General features: G+C 36.9%; 1 protein-coding gene across 1 annotated transcript in view; it reads left to right on the top strand.

Annotated features, from left to right (window-relative positions):
- Positions 1-25,000, top strand: part of ZFHX4 (zinc finger homeobox 4) — a 127,514-nt gene that overhangs the window by 3,862 nt on the left and 98,652 nt on the right. The window contains exon 2 of the mRNA XM_042808963.1: positions 1-337. This exon is cut by the window's left edge and continues 166 nt beyond it. Coding sequence (XP_042664897.1) covers positions 1-337 — 337 coding nt within the window. The remainder of the gene's footprint in view (positions 338-25,000) is intronic.

Raw genomic sequence — 25,000 nt, 5'->3', positions numbered from 1 at the left:
CCTAAGTGTGCATGTGAGCAGCGAGCGCTTGCTCCCCGAAGAGGAGTGGAGGGCTGTAATTGGAGACATCTACCAGTGCAAGCTCTGTAACTACAATACTCAGCTCAAAGCGAACTTCCAGCTCCACTGCAAGACTGACAAACATATGCAGAAGTATCAACTGGTGGCTCACATTAAAGAAGGGGGCAAAACTAATGAGTGGAGGCTGAAGTGTATTGCCATTGGCAACCCAGTTCACCTAAAATGTAATGCCTGTGACTACTACACCAACAGCGTGGATAAATTGCGCTTACATACTACCAATCACAGGCATGAAGCAGCCCTGAAACTGTACAAGGTAAGACAGTGACAGCAATTTAATTTGGCACCAAGTAGACTAGGAATTAACTGTTTTGGTGCTAATTGAACAAGACTGTGATTAATCAGCAGAATAAATGTTTGTGGAACATGTGTATAATCAAAAAAAAAAAAAAAAGCCTATGCAGGCTGGTTAGGAGGGTGTGCTAGCAGGGAATTGCTAGCAGAGAATTCATCTGAGGGCCCATTCAGCTTTCAGTTTGCCAACAAAGGGAAACTAAGTTTATTTTTAAAAATCCTCTCATAATACATAACTAGAGCAGTTTTACGTGTCTGATAATCTTTTCAAACTTTGTCTGTTACATTCTGCTTTGGAGGCTTGACAGAGATTATGGAAAATGATGAATTTTCCATACTGTGCATGAGGAAGGAGATCACTTTCTGGCTTATATATCTGCTTGCAAACATAGTCTATGACAGCCAAGATATTTTACATTGGTATTTTCAGTAAGGACATGCAATATGCCACATTATTGCCTAGGATATTCAAAAATAAGCTCTGCCATCCTTTTGTCCGACCTTCTTTTCTAGGACAGTAATGATTTTTCACAAACATGAAAGGGTGTGGTGTAGATAAATATGTTAGTAGAATGGCAACTATATTTTTATCTTTACTGGAAAAAACTATGTGGATATAATGAATATGTGGGAGTGATGAATACCATTTATTACACAACTTGTCATGACTTTTTCCAAACCCTAATTATGGGGTAACTTATTTTCTGCAGTGTGTTTACTGGATTGGCTTGATTGTCTTGGTTCATGTACAAAATATAACACATTCATTTCCAAGATGAATAACTTTGTAACTTATTAAAAACTTCTTTTGTCTAGGGGATAAAAAAAATTCAGGAAATATTGCAAACCATTAGTCACTGTAACAAGCTCTAAATATGATTAGAAAATCCATTTTGCAAGTGTTATCTATTGATTTATACTAGAAATCTGTGATAACTAAACTATAAGGAGTCATCTGCTGATTACAGCAGCTATGCTGGTTTTCTAATCATGTTGAAAATGTGTACATATGGAGCAAATACAGAAAAGCTTTAGGAGATCTGTAGTTTAAGCAAAAAAATAACATTTTTCTGGTGTTCAGCCATGTTCAAATGGTTGTTCCAAGTTAACACAGAGTGGATAGGCAGTAATCTGATTTATAATTTTATAACCTGATAGCTGTAATCTTGGTGGATCTTCTATGACAAAAATGACAGCAATGCAAGATCAGGTCTATTGTATTCTCCCATTGTGCTGGTTGCTCTGCTAATTCAGTCACGTATTTATGTAAATTGCATTTTTTCCTTAAAATGGAAAGGTGGGCAGTTTTTTGTTCTTGTTTGCTCTTTCTTTAAAGACCCAAAGTCCAGTTTTTAAAAGTGCTACGATAGCTGAAAGTGTAGTGATGAAGTCTGTCTACTTCAGCAAAACTGCCTTCAGATGTTGCTCTTTGTCATTTTTAAAGTGGCTCGTTGCACACTCAAGTTATGCTAATTGTGGAGCCACACTGTAAATCAAGATTTTTAAATGATCTGAATTAAACATAGTTGTTCTCCATCTCTTTTTTGGAGTGTTAATATGGATTATTTCAGTGATCTGTTTCATAATGCTACCTTTAGAGAGATGCAGCGGTAAACAATGTCACAAGTGGGAGTTGAAGAGGGAGGTAGTGGACTTTTCACATTCAGCTTCAATGCCACAATGCCAAAGCTTCAGGGATCATTGAAAATAAGATTCTTTAAATATATATAAAATATAAATATTGGTTGTATGAGTGAAGTAGAGTGAAGTAGCTGGTTTGTATCCTGAAACTCTATAGCTATGCCTATCACCTAATTTACTTTATATATATATATATATAAAATATATATTATATATAAATATAATATATAAATGTAATGTATTATATATATAATATATTATATTTTATATATATATATATATATAAAGTAAATTAATTGATAGGCATAGCTATAGAGTTTTAGGGTACAAACCAGCTGCTTCACTCTACTTCACTCATTCAACCAATCCCTAGAAAAATATTGATCATATACATTTAGTTTTATTATATGAATCATTTGATTTAGAATAGAAGGGAGCAAGTCTCAACTTTTAGCCCTCATGAGTTATAATGTCCTGATGCTGATGCTGCTTTTCTTTCCATATTCTGGTTTGCTACAGTCAATAGTGCCTGTTTGGTACAGCTATCCTATGACAATCAGATGACCACCACCTTAATCTTTTAAGTTCCATCTCTGAGTCAGTTAAGATGAAAGAATCATAGGATCACAGAATAGCATGGGTTGGAAAGGACCCCAATGATCATTAATTTCCAACTCCCTGGCACACGCAGGGCCACCAACTTCCAGATCAGGTACCAGACCAGGCTGTCCAGAAAGATGTCTCAGAGGAGAAGAAATGCATAAGATCTTAGACGCTACCTGAACTGAATGTCCTGCAGAAGGACAATCTAAACTGTAAATGTGGTAATCATAAGGTTGCTAGTCTCCTGATACATTTATTTCTTATGACCTTTCCCTAAGATTGCTAGTGAGAATCTCAACTTTTTAATGTTTTGGTCCCCTATGACTCCCTCAGGAAGCTCAGAAATTTGTACCCTGCTAGGCTTAAGACCTCTCAGAAAGCAGACAGCACATGCACCTATAAGCAAATGCTATTCTCATATAATCCCAATTTAAGACAAGTTAGAATTGATCAACTTTTTAGTGTTTTAGAATTATTGTTCTAGAATTGAGGTTGGCAGTGTTGGAGTGTGTTGCAAAATATCAAAATATTCTAGATGGGTGCGCTTTATAACAGAATATAATGTCTCTGTATGTCATCTATACAACTTTAGTTGTAATTGTGGACATACATTCTGTCCTTAAGGTGGAAATAAATGAGATATTGAAAATCTGTTATCTACTGGAAGATTTGATAGTTTTGTAAGGTCTTGGTGAAGCAGTTGACACCAAGAGAGATACAAACTTTTTTTTTCTTATACATCAGATAAACTTTTAGAGCACCTAAGGAAAAAAAAGCCATTAATTTGTATGAATAATAGATATACGCCTTGGGAGCAATATTGAATATTCATGAATTGTGTTTATATTCGAGCAGCTCTTCTAACTCTTTTAAAATTAAAGTGCTGTGAATGTGGTTTGGCAATAAAGACTTTAATACTAAAACCATCTGAAAGCACAGAAAGAAAAAGAATCTGTGACTTTGTTCTTTTGCTTTGTCAGGCACCTCAGTTTTTTTTTTTAAGTCATTTATGTTTATTTAAATGTTATTGTTTTGTGAATTTTCTTTTTATAAGTGTTGCCATAACAGCTTGATTTCTCTTCCTGTGCTTAACTATTGATACAATAAAAGGATGTCTTTTCACGACTATCGCTTTTAAAGCTATCATGAACATCAGAGCTTCCCTTCTGAAGCAGTATAATTTTAGGCGGTATCAAAATGTCACTTTTAAAGTTAGATTCTAAATGTTGTAAAGTAAAACTTTCAGCTGCTTTCTGAGTTATCTTAAAAAGAAATGTCTCCTTGCAGAAGGTGCAGCTGATTATGTGACTGCTAGGAACAGGAGCAAAAATGGCCTTACCCTAAGTGAACTCAGCTCAAGCTAGAAGATGTTCCCAAGGACTTGAAAATATGATGCTTGATATTAGCAAATTAAACCACAGAAGAGTGGGGAGTCCTTCACAGTATCCATCAAGATGTATTTGGTAGCTCCACAAGTAAACAGAGAAAGCCTCTATAGCAACAGAGTGCATTTCCATTCTGCAGGAGGAAGTGTTGGACTTCTGCAGATTTGGGAAGCGGAGGTAGGAAAGCGATCTGGATATAAACTACATAGCGCTGAAACTGCTCTTAAGGAAGCCATTTTGTAGCTTACTCAAATAGCTTTTGATTCAGGGAACCACATATATCATGTCTGGTGCTCATAAAATAGTTCCCAAATACTTCCAATAAATAAATAGTAAAAGGAGTTAAGAATATGACAGGATAGGTTTTTTTTTGCAAGTAAACTGTACTGGCTGTTAAGAAGTTTTAGTTAGCCAAGTAATAGAATAAAGGGATAAATTTCTAATAAAAAATATTTGAAATCAGTGTATCAAAATATTATTAAAATAACTGAAAATTGCTTTAACAGACATTAATTTTATTTGAGGTTTATACTTCAGTTTATGTTATACATGCAGCTATTTTGGAGCTCAGGGCAAGTGACAAGCAGCAGTTAGCAGGCAAATACTCAGCTGTGTGAAAAATCCACCGGCTTTTCCTTTATTGACAAAATATTGATCCATAACACTATTAATGCTATGATTGTCAGTTCAATTTGGATAGATCGCTTTACCTCTCCTGTTCTCAAACGGCAAAGATATTACCCAAAAGGAGTGACCTGATTTGAGTTTAAGAAGGTTAAAGGTTAAAGGTTAGCTCAAAAGCATCATCTGCCTAGCTGCTTAACTTTAAACTGATCAATTTAATGAAAATCTGTTTTACAGATGGAGTTTTAATGTCTTTGGCAGGATTTAGGCAGCTTTAACATTAGACGTATGCTAGTAAAAATTATTTCTTTATTTGACCAGAACAACACCTTTTCTTTTATGTTTTAAGGTAAAAGGCATGTGGGATATGGTATTTTGGCAAAAGACCCAGAAGCAGAAAGTGTTGATGATCTTTCCATATGGGCTCAAAAACAGAATACCTTTATGTCTATTGCTAACGATGACTGAAGAAACAAACAAAGCTGCATTCATTTTTTTACCATAATGTTTTACTTTGAAACCACAAAAAAGAATTTCAGGCTAAACTGTCCTTGAAAAAGGTTTGTCTTCTTTGCCTAGGGTGGAATGCAACGGTATTCACATTTTTAACCTGGCAGACCGAGCTGATTGTCTCTTTTAAAGCTTATATTTGTAGATAGCAGTGTTCTTTTTTCTGCTTGCAAACTGAGTAGTAATTGTGTTACTTAACTGTAGATACCATAAATAATAAGGCAAATTAGTCAATCCAAATGGTAAATTTTATCTGATGGAGGTTATCTGAATAAACAAAGCATTAGATCCTCAGGAGTGTAAAGCAGAGCTTTGTGTTTATGTCTTCTGAGAATCTGGCCCTCACAATTTTTGCCAAGATAATTAAGTTTCAGCACAAGAATGTCTTTCTATTTTCAGATCTATGCAATTCAATAGGAATTTCTTGGGCTGCTAATGCGGTACTATTATATGTTAGCTTTGTAATTAGCTAGGACTCTATCCCTTTGCTGAAATGCATTGTAATATTACACACACAAGCATAGCTTGCATGTAGCAGTCATAAAAGTGGTGCCCTTTGTTTCATACTGACCTTCCAACTTATTTAAAAAAAGTTTACAATGAGCCTTTGTTTTGTCCACAAATGATCATAAACAGCTTTCTAAAGAGCCCAATAAAATGAGATAATCACAAATGTATAACATCAGATATTGAAAGGGTGGAAGAACAAACGGGGCTTTTACTATATTTTATAGGATGGATTTATAGCCTGTCCTTGGGTCACTTAGGGCCAAGAATTTTCACGGTCAGCTGGTTGGTCTTGCTAGCGAGCATCCTCTGCAGGAAATACAAATACCATGCAGCACCTGCTCTTAAGTCAGGGTTATATGCTCCTGTTTTAAAGCAGAGTGTCCACTCCTCTTCTGGTTCAAAGTCAAAAGCTTAATTAGACTACCCTTTTATCCGTATGCGTCATCAGTGGAGCAGAATAGTCTGCCTGGATTTCTCAATGCTGTTTGCATATTTGGGTTTTAAATCAGCTGAGGATGTTGAATGCTTTGCTCATCTTTGGTACACACGGAAGGCACAAGTGGGATTTAGTCCATAGGTAACTTTTAGTGTGACAGTTCCCCAAGGAGCACTGCTTGGTTTTTCTCATTATTCTTGTTCTGGATGAAAGCATCGTTGTTAGGAATTAACAACAGATGGGAGTGTAAAGTGTATTCACGTGGGGGTGAATGGACTAACAGCCCCAATCACTTTGTTTGCTTTACTCTGTTTGGCATGAAATGTTGATACTTGATCAGCTCAGAATTTACAGTCACATTCTTTTCATTTCAGTTGTCCTGCACCAACTTTGTAATTTAAAATCAAATATCCTAGGTATGTGCCAGTCCAATTATTTAACTGTCATTGTCCCAGTATGATGGTAAAAGAGGTCAGGAGATTGTGCAGCATTGATTTGCATAAAAATCATTGTGCAAAGGAAATTGGAATATGTCTGCACATCTGAGGAGGCAAAGGATATTTTGCTTAATCTTATTCTTGTTTGTTTAGGTGGTAAAACTGTTTTCAGTGGTAAACAAAAGTTATTCTGATTTGTTGCTAAACATAAACCTCACAATAGGAGATATTTCAATTTTTACAGTACTTGAAGATTTATGCTCATTAAAGAATTTAAATGTTTTATGAAATTTAATTTCTACTGCATGTTTTAGTTACTGTAATTCAGACTATGCTGTTGTGCTTGCAACAAAGACAAACAAAGGTCGAAAGTATACTGTGTAGTCAGCTAATGTGTATACTGACTGTACATACTTATACACGATTGTGAAGCAGATTTATTTCCTAAAAATGCAAGTTGGAGAATTGCAGAATGGTAATTTCAAATCTGTTCTTTTTATTTTAAATTTAAAACGTGATAGTAGAGAAGTATTTTTCACATTACATTTGATGCAATTTTATTTGATATTCAGATGTCGTCTGGCCTTCAGATGGTCCTACGTACCTTGCAAAAAATAATATGTATTGCATTTTGGCTTATGGTACACTGCTAATGCAGAAAAATATTCTCAAATAATGGTTTAGAGAATCGTCATTGAAATGTAGTCCAGTATCCCAACCTGAGTGTTGTCCTGGATGAGGATGTAGTCACCCTTTGAAAGGAGACTGGACTAGTCTGTTTGGACATAACTTTCAGTGCACAGCCTTCCCAGGGGAGCATGAGTTTATAGTTTTGCTTGCAGAGCAGGAAGAGTGAGCAAAGAGGAGAGTAAAAGCAGCATAAAGGATCAGCCTCATTTATTCAGTATGCTCAACACACAAAATGGCTGTATAACAGCTGTTTCTGTGCCTGGAGTTCTTTCATTCTGACATTAAGAGAAATATGGAATTATTTCTGACTGAGATTCAAGGTAGAATTGCAATGTATAATGTATGTGAGAGTATTACGTCAATTTGTGTGCATGTGTGTACGTGCATAAATTGACTGCATCTATGAATTTAGCAGCCACTCCCATCCAGCCTTGAAACATAGATTTTCTTGTTCCCCTTAGGAGATTTCATCTGATATTGCGCTGCTCACTACAGGTGTCTTCTCTAAAATTTGTAATCTGAGTCTAGCAGACTCTCCCAGGTGGGATTTTTCTGCATCATCTCTTACACATAATTAAGAATGAGCATGGAACAAAAGACTGAAGCATGACTGTAAAGTTGTATTTCTGACATGTGTATGTGTACTTCAGCTTTACCAATTTTTGTAAGTGATAAGGGAGAAATTTCCCATTGGTCTATGTATTTTTTGGTCCGTCCAGACAAAATGCAAGAACCAGGAATCTTAGGAGGGTGATCTATTGTTAGGGTAGATGGGAGACCTCATATGTACAGAACTGAGCTTTGAGTGATTTGATACACAGCTCTTGAGACTGAGTTGTCTCTATACGTGTCTATCTCATTGGATAGACAAATTAATTTTCAGCATTTGTTTTTTTTTCCTTTAGGGGTTCAACTATCCAGTGATTCTCCAGTCAGATATTGTAAGGGGATGTAAAAATGCTGATGCAAAATGTTAAGTAATACTGATGCTGTTGAGTTTAGCAAGGACTTAGCACAACGGGGGAGATGTATTTTATTGGATAAAATATTCTGTATTTTGCTACTGAATACACATGAAAATGTGTGTATAAAATACAGTACAAGAGGAAATATATATTAATTTCATTGTGTGTGTAGGATTTTTATAAAAAAAAAAAAATGCAAAAAACTAAAACAACAACAAAAAAACAACCCAAACGATAAAACCAAAACAACAACAACAAAAAAACCCATAAATTGTCAAAGGTGACTTGTAATGTCTGTTTTGGTTTTTTTTACCCTGATGGTCTGTCTTTTAGGCTGGCTGCAGGTAGTGCAAAATGACAATGGTCATTTTGATCCTCATGATTATATATAAGGAAGGTGAAGCTTTGGTGCAGGACCTTCGCTTTGTGGACAGCTATGAAGGAGGATGTCATGGAAATGACCCCACTGGTCTGCAGAGGATGGTGCCAGCCCTGCAGTTTGGCAGCAGACAGAAACACAAAGTACTGTGCACCATAACCTTAGGGGAAACTGTATGTGCTACTCTCCCTGTAGGAGGGAAGGCATTAAGATAATCTTTAGCTTTTAAAGACAGGGGGCATTGAAGGAAACAAAAATTGAGCAAAGGCTGTCCTTGAATGATGAAGTGTGCAGATTCCCCAGCCTGGGGCATCCTACTGCAGTATCACTGACAATAACAAAAAAACCCTGTTTTTATCATATCTGAAGACTGTGAATAATACTCTTGCATGATATACATGATTAGGAAACTATATGTTTCTAACAGGAATCATAAATGTTGGTTTTTTTTTTTTTTTGAATACTTCTAGTATCTAGCTACTAGTTTATTGCTGGATTATGTGTAAATAACCTGGGATATAGAGATAGTATTCAGAAGTCTGCCCAGATAAGAGTCTTTATTTATAATTTTTGTTCTCCATTGTAAATTGTCTCAAAGAACAAAAGCACTCTGCTTTTTTGTCCTTGCCCTGGAAAGAATAATACTAGGGCCACACTACCCATAGAATCAAGCACAGAATCTTCTGTTCAGAGATAGTTTGTGCTCCAGTTTTTCTGATAGAAAAAAAATACCCTTACTCAGATAGGGTTCCAATTCTATTGTGATGACACTGTTTAGAACTAATGTTTATAGTGGACGTTTTCCTAACCAGAACTTCAACAGGCACTTCCAGTGGTCTATATCATTCTAAAATGGTTTTGTGTTAATGTAATGTTTCCACTGATACCCAAAACTTGTGATTTGGCATGGGCATCTTTGACTGAGGGAGGAAGTGGGAGAAGTTTCTTGTCTCCAATTTTTTTTTTAATAGGTATTTTTCAAGAGAAATCCTGAAAAGTTGCAACTATCACAAGGATCAGGTATGAATGATGCTATTGAGCATTGCTTACACAAAATTATGGATCTAAATGCAAAAGAGAAGGAATTGCACTTCTTATTCAATTAATGGTGTTCCTGTTTTCTGTGAAATCTAGAAAAAAACTTGCATTCTGGAAAATCAGCTGAAGTAAAAATACTAAAGTTTTCCAATTAAACAATTTGTGAATGGCCAGAATTTGATACTTTTACAACCAGAACAGACCAGAAAAAAAAAAAAAAAGTCTAAGGATTTTCTTGCTTTTTGTGTCTGCTAGGTATGAAAGCATGGAAAAAAGCTTGCTTTACTACTGAAATGAGACAGCTTTTAGTAGCTAGATGTTACTATTTTGGAAACACCCTTCGGCATTTGCAGATTTGTATGCAGCTAATGAATGAGTGGAAATTAGGAAGACTGAAGCTGGTGGAAAAAACAAATGGCCAAATTTCAAGTGTTTCTGAAAATCTAGTGTCCTTATTTGTCCAGGAACCGATGTGACTCATAATCTTTGACCTAGGAGGAAGTCAGCACCCTGCTGCTATTATATCGGAGCAGGATCTGATGAAGTCAGCTCTAAGATGATTAAAACACAGTCTACAAAAATAGTTTAAGAGTAATTTTACCAATTACCATTTACCAAGTTTGTGACCTAAAACCATTGGACTGATTCAAAGGCACTACGGCATTGGCCTCTAGAATTAATACTGATGCAGATGCATCTCAGAAACAGGTCTTGTTCCTAAGCTGTGGATATCCCTTGTCAGTTTTTTGCTTGCTTAGTTTCATAAGTCATGATGAATTGGATCTGCTGTCAGTGTGCTCTGTCTTCCTGCTCCTAATCTACTGGTGTGTCTTGCAGTGTGTCAGGCTTCATAACTATCTTCACAGTACTTGAGTTTATGTGTTTCTTCAGAAACGATCATTAGAACTGCTGGAGAGTATTTTTGAGAAAGAGTAAATGCCTTTTGCATAAGGCATTTTGGGGTATACAAATGACAGGAGCTATGGTGTTGGAGACCTATCTATGCAATATTTTTCATGATCAAGGAAGAGGACTGAGCTGATAATGAGTTAGAGTACTCTTATATCTCATGTTACAGAATTCAAACCTATAACCCAATTCCCTCTGCTTCTGAGTTCTGCAGGTATAAAGGTACTGGGCCTCATGTGTTCACAGTAGGAACAAAACAAATATGTGTCCTTACTTTTAATAGTTTCTTATCCTAATAGCTTTGGAAGATAAGCTCACTACTAGCACTACTATGAAAAACAGAAATGGCCTTGGGGAAAAAAAAATTGTCTCTAACCAAGCAGAAGTGAGAGAGAGATTAGCCCCAGTATGTTTGGCATTCTCAATGGACCTTATAGCCATGTAAATATGCATACTATTTAATTTGTTCATATATACATATATATATATATATATATGGAGATATGGATAAATAAGTCTTTCTCTCTGCTTGATTGAGTGTTGCTGGGAGGGATAAGTTAGAGGTAGAATCTGAAGTTTTCATGCTCATGAGAACTTTTAAGAGCCAGATATTACCCAAAGCTAGTGTTAGGGTGGAAGTCACAGTTGTTGGAGACTGGGTTTCTTGCACAGAGGATGCAGTGGGAGAAGCAAAAAGGCAGGTGTGTGTGCTTATAGAAGTGTACACTTCCCAAGAGCATAAACAATTTAAAATTATGTGTGTTCATACGTACAACAGGCTGCCACTGTTACCTCCTATAGTACTGTACGAATATCCATATATGTTCGTATCTGCTGCAGTAATGGTTAGATTTCGATTTCTGTTTTATTTTCCCTCTCACTCTTACTCATAATAAAACAAACTCTTCTAGAGCTGAAATTTTCAGGACTTGATCTAACTTCAAAGAATATTTCTTTCTTCTTTGGAGTTGTTTCTGAGTCACTACATCATGATTTATGTTACCTACTTGTCCTAATGAAAAATACTCCACTGCAAATAAAGTTAGTCAAGTACATCTCTTTCAGTAGCTGTCCATAACATAAGAGAATGTTATTTTAGAAGAAACAACACATTAATAGACCAAGTATGTAATCATTGTGCTATCACAGCAAATTATGCCATTAGTCCACCTTATCTAATCTCTTTGCTCCAGACTAACAACAATTGCTCCTCAGAGTAGAGAGAAAGAAAAAAGAAAAAAGCTCTTGGTGAGCAAATATGGAACAATGATGCTCAAAAAGGAAGAAAATTCTTTTTCTTCTTGTATGTATTCTCTTCTTAAAGAACAATGGATTGACACTGTACAAATTCAAATGTACATATATTTTTCTTTCAAAAAATGTTTTTTGAATAGTCTTATATGTACATACACATCAATTCAGTTTTTTAATTCAAATTTTGAGTAATCAATCAGCACGGAAGAGTTTCACAGGTTAATTTAATTGGCATATAAATGTAAACTTCCACCTTTAGCTTGTTTATTCATCTAGAAAGAGAAAAGAAAGATGATGTGTTCTTTCTTGCTTTAGGATCTTTCTATATAGTCTTTATTTCTTCATAAATAATCTTTATAAATATTTTATGATCTTTCTATCATATCTCTCTTTTGCTTTCACTATTCATGCACCATACAATTTCAGTCTATTCAGTGTTGCTTTTAGTGGACATTTTTTCCACATTTCTGCTAACCCCAACACTGATCTCTGAACTCTTTCTGCCCCTGCTCATTTTTTCTAGAGATATTCGGATATTTCAGAACTGAACACACTGTTCTCAGTGGAGCTGTATGATTTTATTGTCCCATGCCTGGTGCATCCAAAAATATAATCTGCTTTACACAAATACTATTGCATTCTGTTCTGGAACTAAGTTGCTTTCATTGTGTGTCTCTTCCCATGCCTCTTTTCATACTGATCCCCATGTCCTAGAGTGGTTAAACTTAATTTAGACTCCAGTAATATGTTTCATTGGTTTCAATTGTTTCTTATAATGTATATATTTTTGGTTCAGTTTGTCAGTACTAAATTTCACCTGCCTGCTTAGATAGCTTTAAACCTCTTTGGTGTTCTTGATAGTTCTTTAGACAGTCTTGACTGGCATGAATTCTTTTACACCATCTTAAGGACCACTCCTAGTGTGATGGTAGAAGACGCAGAGGTAATCTTTGCTGTTTTGAATGGCTTGCTACTGCTTGTAACTTGGTTTCTGTCTGGCAGTTTCCAATCCATGACTCTTTTTTGCTTCTGTGGTAGTTGCCTAGATTAAGTGGTTAGGCCAACTCCTGCTTAGTTAATGGGGAGAGGGAAAACTCCAGCTCTGAATTAGGCTGGAAGAAGTAATTCCCCCCACTATTAAGAGAGTGAGAGAAAAATGCATTCAGCTTAGTCCCTTGTCACACTGCCTGCCTCTTCAGACAGCTGCCTCTTGTTGCTTTCCCACATCTATTGCTACACAGTGAATTGAGGGTGAAAATATCAGCAGACAGTTAACTATTTGTTGAGCCTGAAGAACAGAAATAGCTAATTAACCATCTGTCCGCAGGTATTTTTGCCCCAGATATTCCTTTGCAGGTGCAAAACAGAAGGTGTTTCTGAATGCAGACTACAAGGCTGAAACATAACTCAAAGAGACTCTGTAGTGTGCTCTTTTTATACAGTTAGTGCTAACTTTATTGTATTATTGATCGTTATTTAGGTACACCATGAAATACAGATGGAATGTCTGTTGTGGTTGAACTCATACTGTAGGTGCTGTGTTGACTTTTGGATTTCAGTGGACTTTGTGCTGCTTGACATTAAAACCTTTCACATCAGGATTTAGAAAAAAGCAAAAATATAACTATGTATCCTGTATGTAGTGTGAAGTAATGTGAAACTAATGCCAAATGCCCTCCCCACCAAGTAAATAATACTAAAATAAAATACTAATTTCAGAGCAAGCCAGGAAGTTCAGAATTCCCCGTGTGAGTACATACAAACACTGGCTTAGAGTAGTCACCACCTGAATTTTAATTAGCCGTGCTACCTGCCAGTGCTAAAGGAAGTGCTAAAAGGGAAGGGATTAGGGCTCTGAGTTTCAGAGCAGCCAAGTGCTCCTGTTGATCACCTGTGTTCACCACCCGGGTCCTGGCTGAGCATCAGGCAGTGATCAACTCTTCTGGTCTTGCACAGCCCTCTGGGCTGAATGCATCAGCTACTTTGAAATATGAAAAAGAGTGACATCAGAGATCAATTACTACTGAAGTGTCACTGCAGAGCCCTGTGATACTGCTAATTAGTTAAAGCAAAAATTGCATGTTGATATGCATTTTCCTTGGTTCTAGCTCACTGAATATCTTTTCACAAAATGAAGTTTGAAGTGCTTCTAGATTCTTCCTCCTTTTTTTTTTTTTTTTTTTAAATTAGTGTACATAACTGTTTTGTTTTGTTTTGTTTCCTATGAATCCATAAAATTAAACATCAATGGCTTTCATTCTTTCCAAGAGTTTGCATCTTAGAATAGTTTGCTTTTGTTTGAAACACTTTTTCAAAAGGGTATTAGTCATTGGAGAAAACTTGAAATACGGAAGTGTACAACAAAGGCACAGGCTCAGGCCGATACTCTCTAACCTTGGCTTCAGTCCCTCTCTGCTATGAATGGAGCGAAAGCAACTAGATATTTACTGTGCAGAGGAGAGAAGGGTTGCTCCACTGGTGCTGGGGTGTCCCTGGCTGGCAGTGAGAGCCCTGTCCTTCCGTGGACATTGTGCAGGAGGTATGTTAGGAGAAGGGTCAGGAGGAGCAGCAGCTAGACTACATATCAGTGTGTCTGTGGTGAGAAGGAAATCTCCCCTGTCATGGAGAGATCCCAGGCGGGGCTGGCTTTAGGGGGTGCTGGGGACAGCAGGAAACTTTTTGCCTGGTACGAAAAGGCAGAAGCTGCTGAAACAAGGTGTGAGCTTTTACTACAGTCCTGCTCAGGACTGTCCCTGTTGATCCCTGGCTCAGGTAAGTTTCAATTATTCTCTGTTTACCTTCCAGGGGGCTGGGCTAGGCTGTGTCAGAGGGTTCCGGATTTAAACTGCCACTGCTGTATCCAAACACTGACTGTTCGTTTCAGCTGCTAAAACAGATCAGTTTCTCACTCAGCCCACTTCTCCAAGTTTGCATGAAGTACTTTTAATCTAACTTTTTTGCTTTGGTGAGGATTATTTCTGAATTTACCACATAAATAAAATATTCAGTTGCAAATGACATAAGCAGAGTCCACAAAACAATTTCTTTAACGCAAAAGAACTCGTGCTGTTAAAGTCTGAGCAATTTAAAAGATACAGGGTTTTTACTGTTTGTATGACTTATTATCCTCTGTAGGGTTTGTTTGAGGCTTTAATTTGTTTGTTTGTTTTTTCTTATTAAAATGGTGATGAAAGAGATGGGAATTATGTGGGCTAATCCATCTTTGTTGTAGCATTACTGATCTCGTTAGTGTTACTCCAAGGATAAAACTGGCCCAGGAGTTTTCCAAAATGACTGTGTTTCCTAACTCTGTCAACTGCCTGGGACATGGCTCTCCTGTGGTTTGACTGCTGTGGTTTGTCACTACTGTGAGGAATTATTCAGTTCAAAATGTTCTGTTATTTGGGTAATTTCTTGCTGAAATTGATGGTTACTGTTTCTGTTTTTTTTCCCCTAAGTTTATTTCTAGGGTTTTTCCATTTGTTTCTCGTGCTCTGGAGAAAAGGGTAGTTACAAAGGGAGAGCCAGAGAGACTACTCCACAGAGAGGGTGTGAGAGAGATGAGAGGATTTGAATTTTGAAGTGTTTTTCTTTCACTGAAACAGCTCCCCTGCTTGATACCTAGTGTGCTGTTAGAACTAAATCCACTTCCTAAATATCTTGTGCAGATCAGAACTAGTTACTGGGTAGCGATAATCATGACATACTTTGTGAGTGTACATATTAGGTAACCTCGCCTGTAGCCGGTTTTTCATCCTAAATTATTCCCCACTTGTGAGCATTTTTCGAGCAGCTACTATTTAAAACCAGAAAGCCTCCACCCTGAAAGGCCCCAACCTGTCAGAAACATTTCCTCTCTTGCCTCGAGCTTGGAATTTCACTCCAAAGCTCCGACTCCCTCAGGACTTTGTTGAGTGTCATCCTTGCCTGCTGGTTTGCTGTCTGTAGCCTCAGTCATGTACACATGCTGCCAGTGCTCACCACCTCCCCACATTCTTCCTGCTCTACCAGCATCGCTACGTGTCTGTTTTCACTGTGTCATCTGTGTCTGGATTGGTGTAATTCCTGCTGTACTTAGCTCAATTTCATTTTTGCCAAGCCTAAAACTCCTTTATATTTCTGCTCTTTTCTGCCAATAAGCTTTCCCACTTCCTCTTGTGTATACATGTGAATGTTTGTGTACATTATCACATATGAATTTCTAATTATTTGGGATGAGTGGGATAAAGCTTTTATTGTGTGAAGTTTGAGTTGGCTGTGTTGTTTTTAAGTAAGAAAGACAGAAGGTATGCTGACCATCCCACAGGGAACTATCGTGTATTTTGAACCTTCTGCATATTTTCATTAGGAAAAATATGTTAGAAAGTTCTTTAACTGTATCAATACTCATTTTTTTTCATAAGGCTGTATGTGCTAAGCTGAGCTGTACTAATACTAAGGGGAAAAAAACCGTTGTGATTTTGTGACTAATACATATTAGAAACCTCTTACATTTTTCCTATAATAGCTTTTCCATACGAAATAGCGTTTCAGTATGAATGCCTGACATCTCAAGGCCTATCAGAGTTGAAAAAGAGTGCTAGTGTTCTGCTGGAAAGCTGGAAACTTCCCACTTTCAATGCTATAAAGCTCTTTTTTCAGGCTCACAGATCACAAGATTAACACGTCATTGTAGAAGGCCCATCCTGGGTGTTGGCCCAGTGTAATTTGAATGGAAATTTTTCCATTTGAAAGGAAGCAAGGAAAAATAACTGTTTGTAGCAAAACCAAGCTAATGACAACTTATTTAAGCATTCTGGGCTGGGAGTGTTAATATTAACCAAGAAAACAGTTTTAGGTCTGGTTTCAAGCACAGAGATTATACTGACATCATCTTTGAGGAGAGATTTGATACTGCCCTGAAGACCATTTTCATCTACCTTTTGCATAGCTGGTATAGGAGAGCACCTTGAAGTGCCAGAGCATAATTTGTGAAGAATTCTGTTCCCTTGATGGGTTCACAGTGTCCATCCAAAATCTATGTGGTATCTATATATGGGATGCCAGCAAAATACAGCATGTAACATCTCTAGACCATGGTCTTTTAGGCATAAAAGTGAGGCAAACAGAAGGAATTATCTGTCCATATAAAGGTATCAGGCCAGAAGTTTGACATTCTGAGACTAGGTAATATCATTTAGAAAGTGTTAAGGTCTGGCACATCTCAATCAAAAGTGAATTTTTCATTGATTTTGGTGGCGCTAAAATTTCACACATCACACAGTTAAATCTATTTTGTATAATATTTTGTGTATATTGATTTGCATATAATATCTATTATATAGGTATACAAATATTTCTGTTATATTTTATCCAATTATATAAACCAATTTTGTTTAAACAAACTAATATGCAGATGTCTAGAATGAATTAACTAAAAAGTCTGTACTGTGGTAAATTATTCAGGAAATGTAGTGGAGGCATGTTTAGCGCAATTGTAATATTGAGATTTGTTCCACTTACCACGTACCTTCCTTTACTGTAAAACTGTGGCTTTTTTTCCTACTTTTATCAGTTTTCAGCTACAAATGTTTTATGTTATAAAACCATGTAAAGCAAACTAGAAATTGGAAAGTCTAAGAATAGATAAGCTAAGACTTAAGTTCTGTGGGCTAACTTCTTTTACCAGCTTTCACAGATACGGAGAGAGACTGTATCTGAAACCCCTCATCAGAACAGAATGAACATTTTAGCATTCTCGGACATAATATCAGGCTAATGTGCTCCCTGAGTGACATCTATTGCATACTGTATAATTGCCAGCCTGCTTCTCTGAGTGCCTTGAAGATTACATTGTTTTAATGTCCCAATATTAATAACCAGATGTGATCTTCTTCCTGCTCAGGGGTCAAGCGAGCTGGCCAGGTCAGGCTGTTGTCTGTGTGCACAGACTGTGAAGTCTATTTAGAATGACAGGTATGGGGTGGGGGGGTAGGTGGATAGGGTGTTAACCTCAAGACCACCAAAAGGGACTTCTACCTGCTGGGAACAAAGACCAGTAGGAGCTTCAGCCTTTTTCAGTACTCCTGGGATTTTAACCAAGTGAACAAAAGATGATGCACAGATAAAGAAATACTCTTCACAAATGATACATAATTTAAGATGTTCAGTTACAAACAACCGGATATGTGTTTGTGATTTCATTTAAGTGCAGTCCAATTATCTGCAATCAGTTAATATTTCTGTATGCACATTTTCTGCATGATGCTTTATATGCTGAGAGGATGCTCAATTGCTGGTGTTCGAATACACACTAGCCTTGAAAATAGCCCTAGCACTTAAAGAAATAGCATTAAAACAGCAGCAGTTTCTATGAGGTGTTTTGTGCCCACTAGTTTATGTTGCCAGTCTATGTGGAGAACTATTTTATAGCAGATAGTACAATATACTTTTATTAAACTTATAATTATAAAACCATTTATTCATCTCTGTTTTTGTTAGGTAAAAAAATCAAAAGAAGAAGCTATTTGTTTCCTAATTGATTTTGTACGTTAGTTGTTCATTGAATAGATAAGTAGTGCCTGTGATATTTGATTACAGAGCAAGGCACCCATTTAACCTTCCGTTCTTTCCTGGCCAGGATTTCAAATACAATACAACGTACCTCCCTTAGGCTCAGTAGGATTAGACTGCTAGCAGTAATCCCTGATGCTATGAAATAGACCTGATAGAACTTCAACTCACTTGTTTAGGATTATGCTCATGAATTTCAGCTCATCTAGTTGCATTAACTCTTTGGGAGCTAGTGTGGGTTATGCTTTTGTAAATAACAATGTATACTGTAGTAAACAATGGCAGATGACTATCAAAATCTATAACTGAGTTTTGAAGAATTCACTTTTACTTGGTGATCAAAATGTACAGTTCACATTGAAAAAAAAAAAAGATACTGTACCACAAATCCTCAAAATTTCTTTTAATTCTAATGTTTAGAAACCATCTGCAGTTCAATAGTAGCTTTAAGTGGTTCTATCCCTTTTTTTTTTTTCTTGCATTGATTTTGAAAATTATTTTAATGAATTTTAGTTCTCAAGGTTGCACTGCAAAGGCAGACAAATTATATCTCTAACTATAAAGCACTGGTGTAGAATCTCCCAGTATAGTGACCTGAATGTAAGCATGGTCCTAGGATAATGAAAAGGGGTACTGGTACCTAACCCATTACTTCCTTACTTTTCTGTTGAAAGCAATGATCCTGATAAAGGTAGTAATGACTGACTTCTGATGACTTACGTCTGAATCCAAAAACTCTGAGAGTACCAGACCATTTCTGATGGACCACTAGACAGCTGGCAGGCAAAAGGATTGTAATCACTGCAGATTTGAGCCACCCTTTTGCATTGTTGACTTCTATTTAAATGCTGATTTTTAATCTGGCCAAATCACAATTGGGAATAAACCTGTATCAGCAAGAAGAAGGAACAGATCCTTTATGTCTTTCATTTTCAGGATCCTAAAACCCACCAGTGAAATAAATATTGTTTCCTATTACCAGTCCATTCAGCCTTTAGTGGAAGGGTTCATTAAATATGCATGTGCACAGCTTATTGCATTAATTATTGAGATGAATATATATACATATATATATATATATGTTTTACAATATTCAAGAAAAATAGAGGGTTTGACTTGAAAACTCATCTACTCTCACTTTCTTGGCAGCAGACAGAATTGGATTAGGTCTGACTGAATATGTATACTAAGGCATTAATTCCTGAAACTACTTTTCCCTCCATATACCTGCATGTGGAACTGCTGTATTAAAAGGCAAGATGACAAGGAGGATAAGTGCTACTAGTTGCATTTGATGACACAGGAGCACTGGGGCATTCCTTTACCCCTTTCTTTACTAGGAAATGGCAAGCCTTTTATTGTAGATCTGTAGGATACTCTTGATACATTTGATGACAAAATGGTGTTGATGAATAGCTGAAGGCCATGAGAGCAATAAATGAAGTTATTCTTGAGTGACTACATTCTTTTTTTGCAGGGAGAACTCAGGAGTGGAGGCAGTTTGGGGTGACTGTTCATCAGCCTGGTGGGTGCACTCATGTGCTCCCAGGTGGAGTATTACTGAGTTCTAGTCTGTCACTCTTCTTGATCAACATATGCCTGAGGCCATTAGTGGAAAATCATACGTGCTTGAGGCTGGGGTATCTCCAACATGCAGATGATTTCCATCTGTACAACTGTTTAATCAGATTTGAATGGTAAAATCAGTTGTTTCACTGAGTTTGTTGCAAGGCTTTGGGTTTGGATATACCAGCCATGTTGCAAACTGAGTTCATGCTGGTAGGATTCAACACTGAGTGGAAATGACAAGGGTATCATTCTGTAGCTATCCTACAGTCCATAAACCCTATTGGCTTCTGTGTTGGGCTACTAAATTAACAGTAAGAGTAATAAGCATGCCTTTGTCATTTATATCTGGTAGAGCGGTAATGGGATAGATGTTGCTACTCCTTCATAGAATCACAGAATGGCTTGGGTTGGAATGGACCTTGTGGATCATCAGGTTTCAACCCCCAATCAGCCTCTCTCAATTTCTTTTTTTATAGAAATATCTTCCAAAAATCATTCTTGGTCCTGCTGCTGCATCTCAACCTACAGTCATGTTCAATATTTAATATATTTAAACTTTTGTACTCCATTGCTTAGTTTTGGTTTGACACATGGTATATTTCTGTTCCCTGATTGATTGTGAATGTCCCATTAAAAATTGGCTCTTTCATGAGCACTCAGTTTACACATTCAGAATATGCTTTCCTCAGAAATTCTGCAGTATGCATTTACTCATAGCTGTTTCTGAAACAATTCCTTGCTTAGGTCAGCAAATTTAGTTTGCAGAAATTCATAGAAAACAAACAGCTAAGAGATGGGACATAGAAGGAACTAATCCAAAAAATTCAAAATTAGAGAATTCAATGCTTTTCAGTTCTCCTTCCAGGGCTTTCATTCTAAGCACAGAATTTGGTGACCTTCACTTTGCTATCTTCAGATTTGGTAAGAAATGAGAGATATACCTCCACACTTCTGGGAGAAATAAAGGTATCTGTCCATTAGCTGGTGTTCCTGACAGTGAGCATTTTGCAGGTACCATCCCTGATCTACCCCATCTCACACAACTTAATTCTTGTTACAGTTTGATTCTGTTTCAACCTGTAAGTGAGAGGGACCTAGATTCTCTCTGAAAACACCTCACTTCATTCATGTAATTCAGATCAACTAGTAGAGCACTCGGCTTAGTCTCAGAGGTACTGGAAGGTTGCATTTTTGGAGAACACTCTGCAAATACAGAATCTGCTTTTTCACTTTCTTGATCAAAATCTGAAATTTTTGATCAGTCTAGCATACCGAAAAACCCGCTTGTCTCTCAGATTCCTGCAGGATAAAGGGTACAAAGGGTCGGCTTGATGGCTTGTATATCAGTGCTATTTATTAACGTGCTTTTCCTTGGCAAAGCAAAAAAAAAAAAAAAAAAAAAGGTGGCTTTTGTGTGTGCATGTGTGTGGGAAGAGAATCTTATTAAGTCTAAATAAATAGACTGTAGGAACCATAGTAATACTTTACACTTCTGTGAAGTCTTTATTCTGGGGTTTTCAAAATGTTTTAACAATGTTAATGGAATTCACTGCTCCTACATTCTGTGATAGCCTAAGTGCATATAGGGCCATCTTCATGTACATACTGGCAGAGTAGAAGGAAGCTCCTGGTTAACTGTATGCAGCAGCACTTTACTGCAAGTATTTTCATGGCAGGTGAAAAAAAAAACCAAAAAACCTGTATTCAAGCGAAACTGTGTAGGGAATTGCCTGTAGGTAGGCAAAACATAATTACAAGTTGAAATTTGGCCAAGACATTTGTCTTAACACTCTTCCTCGTTTGAAAAAATGCGCCACATACTTAATAACTTTATTAAGTACAAGCAGTTATGAAATCTGTTCTTTGTTTCACCCAAAAGAAAACATTTCCTAATAGGACGGTGCTGTTAAACACCGAACTAAGGCGCTGACTCATAACTAATTTAGGCAGAGAGCTCCATCAATGAATTACCAAAACTCTTTTTTGTAGTGCTGGTGTTTTCCTTGGAGATCTCCCCTCCAAGTACTGCCCCTGCTTTAGCCTGCGAGATCTGAAGGGATCACAGCACAAGGTGGTATGGCTTAGGGCTGTATATAAAATGATGAAGGAGAGAGTGAAACTCAGCCATGTGCTCTCTTTACTCAACATTGTGCTGGAGAGTACGGTGGTGTTCAGTGAAACTCGGAGCTACTCCTTTTTCTGCAGTAAATAATCAGCCTGTGAAATTCCCTGATGTGGTGGTGGGGGGTTATCCGGATGAACAGTTTATCAGGATTTTTAAGAAGGATAAGGGGATGAACATTAATGATGTTTCTGATTATGCGGGCTAAAACAAAAAGATACAAGAGCGTTTGGTTCTTTATTATTATGATTAAACTTAAGATATAAACAGACTCTCTTCCAGGGTCAGGCAAGGATCTCTTGTCACACTGCACAAACATTTTGGTTCTCCAAAGGCTTTTCTGTGAATCTGATATTAGCTACTTGCACAGCCAGCATGTTGGAAGAGCTGGGCCAAGAGTATGATTCATAGTGTTTCTCCTGTGTTTCAATCTCTCTGTCTCTCAGAGTGAACTCAGAGTTTTAAATACAAATATGACGCCTTTCTAATGGCAATTTAAAGTCTTGTTAAGGCAAGATACTGCTCCAGCAGTAAGTGACCAAATCTGCATGTCTGAGTTATTTTTGTTTTTCTTTGTCAAATTATTACTCAACATGGGAGAGGAGTGACTGCATCATAATTACTGTTTTATTTATTTAATTTGGAAGTACAAACAATAGACAGGAAGGTTCATTTGTCAATTCGTTAATTTGCTTCCACTCAAAAACAGAGACAAGTTTCCTTTCAGATGAGCATTTGCAGTCCTGTGGACTTGCATTTTCATATTTGATAGCAGTTCACCAGCATTGTGCCATAAACAATTTGAAATCCTAGGTGTAGCATGAAAAGGTAGAGACTTTTAGTATGTTTTTTAAAATTTTGATGGCCATTGGAAGCATTTCATAGATTACTTTAGTTATGGCAAAGTATTTCTGAACGTTTTTAGGAAGCACAACTTAGCTCCACTTCTTGAAAGAGGATGGGGCATCTACTGCCCAGCTTCTGTGAAATTTCCTTTCTGTAGTCGACATGGGACCATATGAGATATAGCTTGACTCACGTTATTATTTTTCATTGCAATTTTGTTGGCATCACAACAGCATGTTAACTCTCTGCGGTAACAGTTATTAAGTGCTTGGTGCACAATGCTCCAAGCAAGGTTTAAAAAGACAAACTCCAGTGCTGTGAACATTATTATCAGAATAAACAATTCAGACCTCCCAAGGCTGTGTCCAGATGACTTCCTGGGTCTTGCCATGGCTGCTGTCCTTCACTGGCCAGTGTGTGGAACAAGGTTTGGAAGGGAGTGGGAAAAGTAGAGAGAGGTATGTCAGTCACAGGAATTTGATCTGATACAAGGCTGGGAGATGGTGGGCACCTGGATTCTGCATTTGGGAAACACTACTGTTTTTTCCTAGTGCAGACCGAGTCTTGGAAAGCAGAAGATTTGAATTGTAATAGAGGGATCAATCTTCTTTAAGAGCAAGCATGTTGCTGAGCATTTTTTTTTTTCATATTTTCCCTTTCCTTGTAAATTATATGCAAAAAACAACGTACTGAAGAAACTGCAGAATTTAGGATATTAATGGGCCTTGAAATGGTCAATAAGAAGGAAAACTATTGCTTAACTCAGAAGAACAGGAAAGCCTCTACCAGTAGAAAGGAAGAAATTATGTTGATGATTTGAGTAAAGAACTCAAAGAGAAAATTGTGATATAATTTTGCCTAGTAGCTGGGCTGTAATGTTAAGCACTACAGAGCAAAAAAATTTTGGCTCCAAGAAAACTGCAGAAACAGAAAGCTAAACTAGTGGGGAAGCCAGGTAAAGGGTTAGAAATAAGGGCTCCTCCAAATACAGTCCCAATAGCAAGAGAAACAGAACTACTGCAAAGTTAAGATGAGAATGGAACAGTTGTAGTTATGCTGTTCAGTGACTGAACTAGCATTTAACTGAAACTGATTTCATATCTTTCTCACATATTTCTGCAAAGAATTGCAGTCAGTAATGCTGGCATTGTAAGCTAATTGTATTAACAGTATAATATAAGCCGTACTGTAATGTACGTTTTTAACATATCCTTGCATAGAAATCAGATTTTCCTTTGTTATTTCTAGTCTTAGTCAGAGGTGTGTAGAAGAGGGAGGGGAATAAGGATTATTTTTAATCCTCGAGTCAGACATGGTATGTGAGTGGACATCGGCATGCAAACCAACTAAATCTATTATTCTGAAGCATGTACAGTAGCACCTAAGAATGGACAAGAAAAAATAACATTGACCTAAGACAAGGATGATTTTAAGCCATCTTTCCTTATCCAGCTTTATGGAGTTCTAATGATAGATGTTGATTTGTCTTTGCATTATCCTGTATAGATGGCTCATTAAATAATATAATTAGAAACTAGATGTCCATTCTGTTAGTTACTTATTTTTGTATTAGGAGTCATCACAGTAACTTAGAGTAAATTGAAAATAAATACCAAAATAACATCAAAAATGTGATGTAAATACAGCATTTATATCACATCACAAAAGTTCAGATCTGAAGGTCCTCAAAACAAACATGAGTCTTTTTTATTCTCTTTTTCACAGTTGTCCTTTGAATCAAGGATTCAAACCTGAAATAACACAGTGGCATTTGCAGTCAGTCTCAGAAAGAAATGAAAGATTCTCTGGATACTGACACAGTCTTAGCGCTTTTTGCTGTAGCAGCGGTACTTTTAGGTTTAGCTTGAAGGATTTTTGTAGTTCAGACAAAGAGGAAGCTTTTGTCTCTAGGGCTCACACTTTAGCCTCTTCAACAGAAATGGTTCAATTTCAGAAATATTTTTAAGCTTTTTAATAATAAGTGATGAGCCAGGCTTTTAGAAAATATGGCTGCTGTAGCCAGTAGGTAGTAATATAAGGAAATAACAAATCTCTCCTCATCCACTTCTTTTGTGTCATACAGCAGTACTAAATGGAATTTCATTTTAAGTGCATGTTCAGGTCAGATTCGCTTTACCCTTAGTGGCTGTGTGAG

This window comes from Centrocercus urophasianus, unplaced genomic scaffold (genome assembly GCF_019232065.1).
Source record: "Centrocercus urophasianus isolate 14NV4802_14NV808 unplaced genomic scaffold, USGS_Curo_1.0 seq_11, whole genome shotgun sequence".
Taxonomy (NCBI): domain Eukaryota; kingdom Metazoa; phylum Chordata; class Aves; order Galliformes; family Phasianidae; genus Centrocercus; species Centrocercus urophasianus.
Note: the sequence above shows the minus strand (reverse complement) of the source record. Positions and strands in the feature narration are given on the sequence as shown.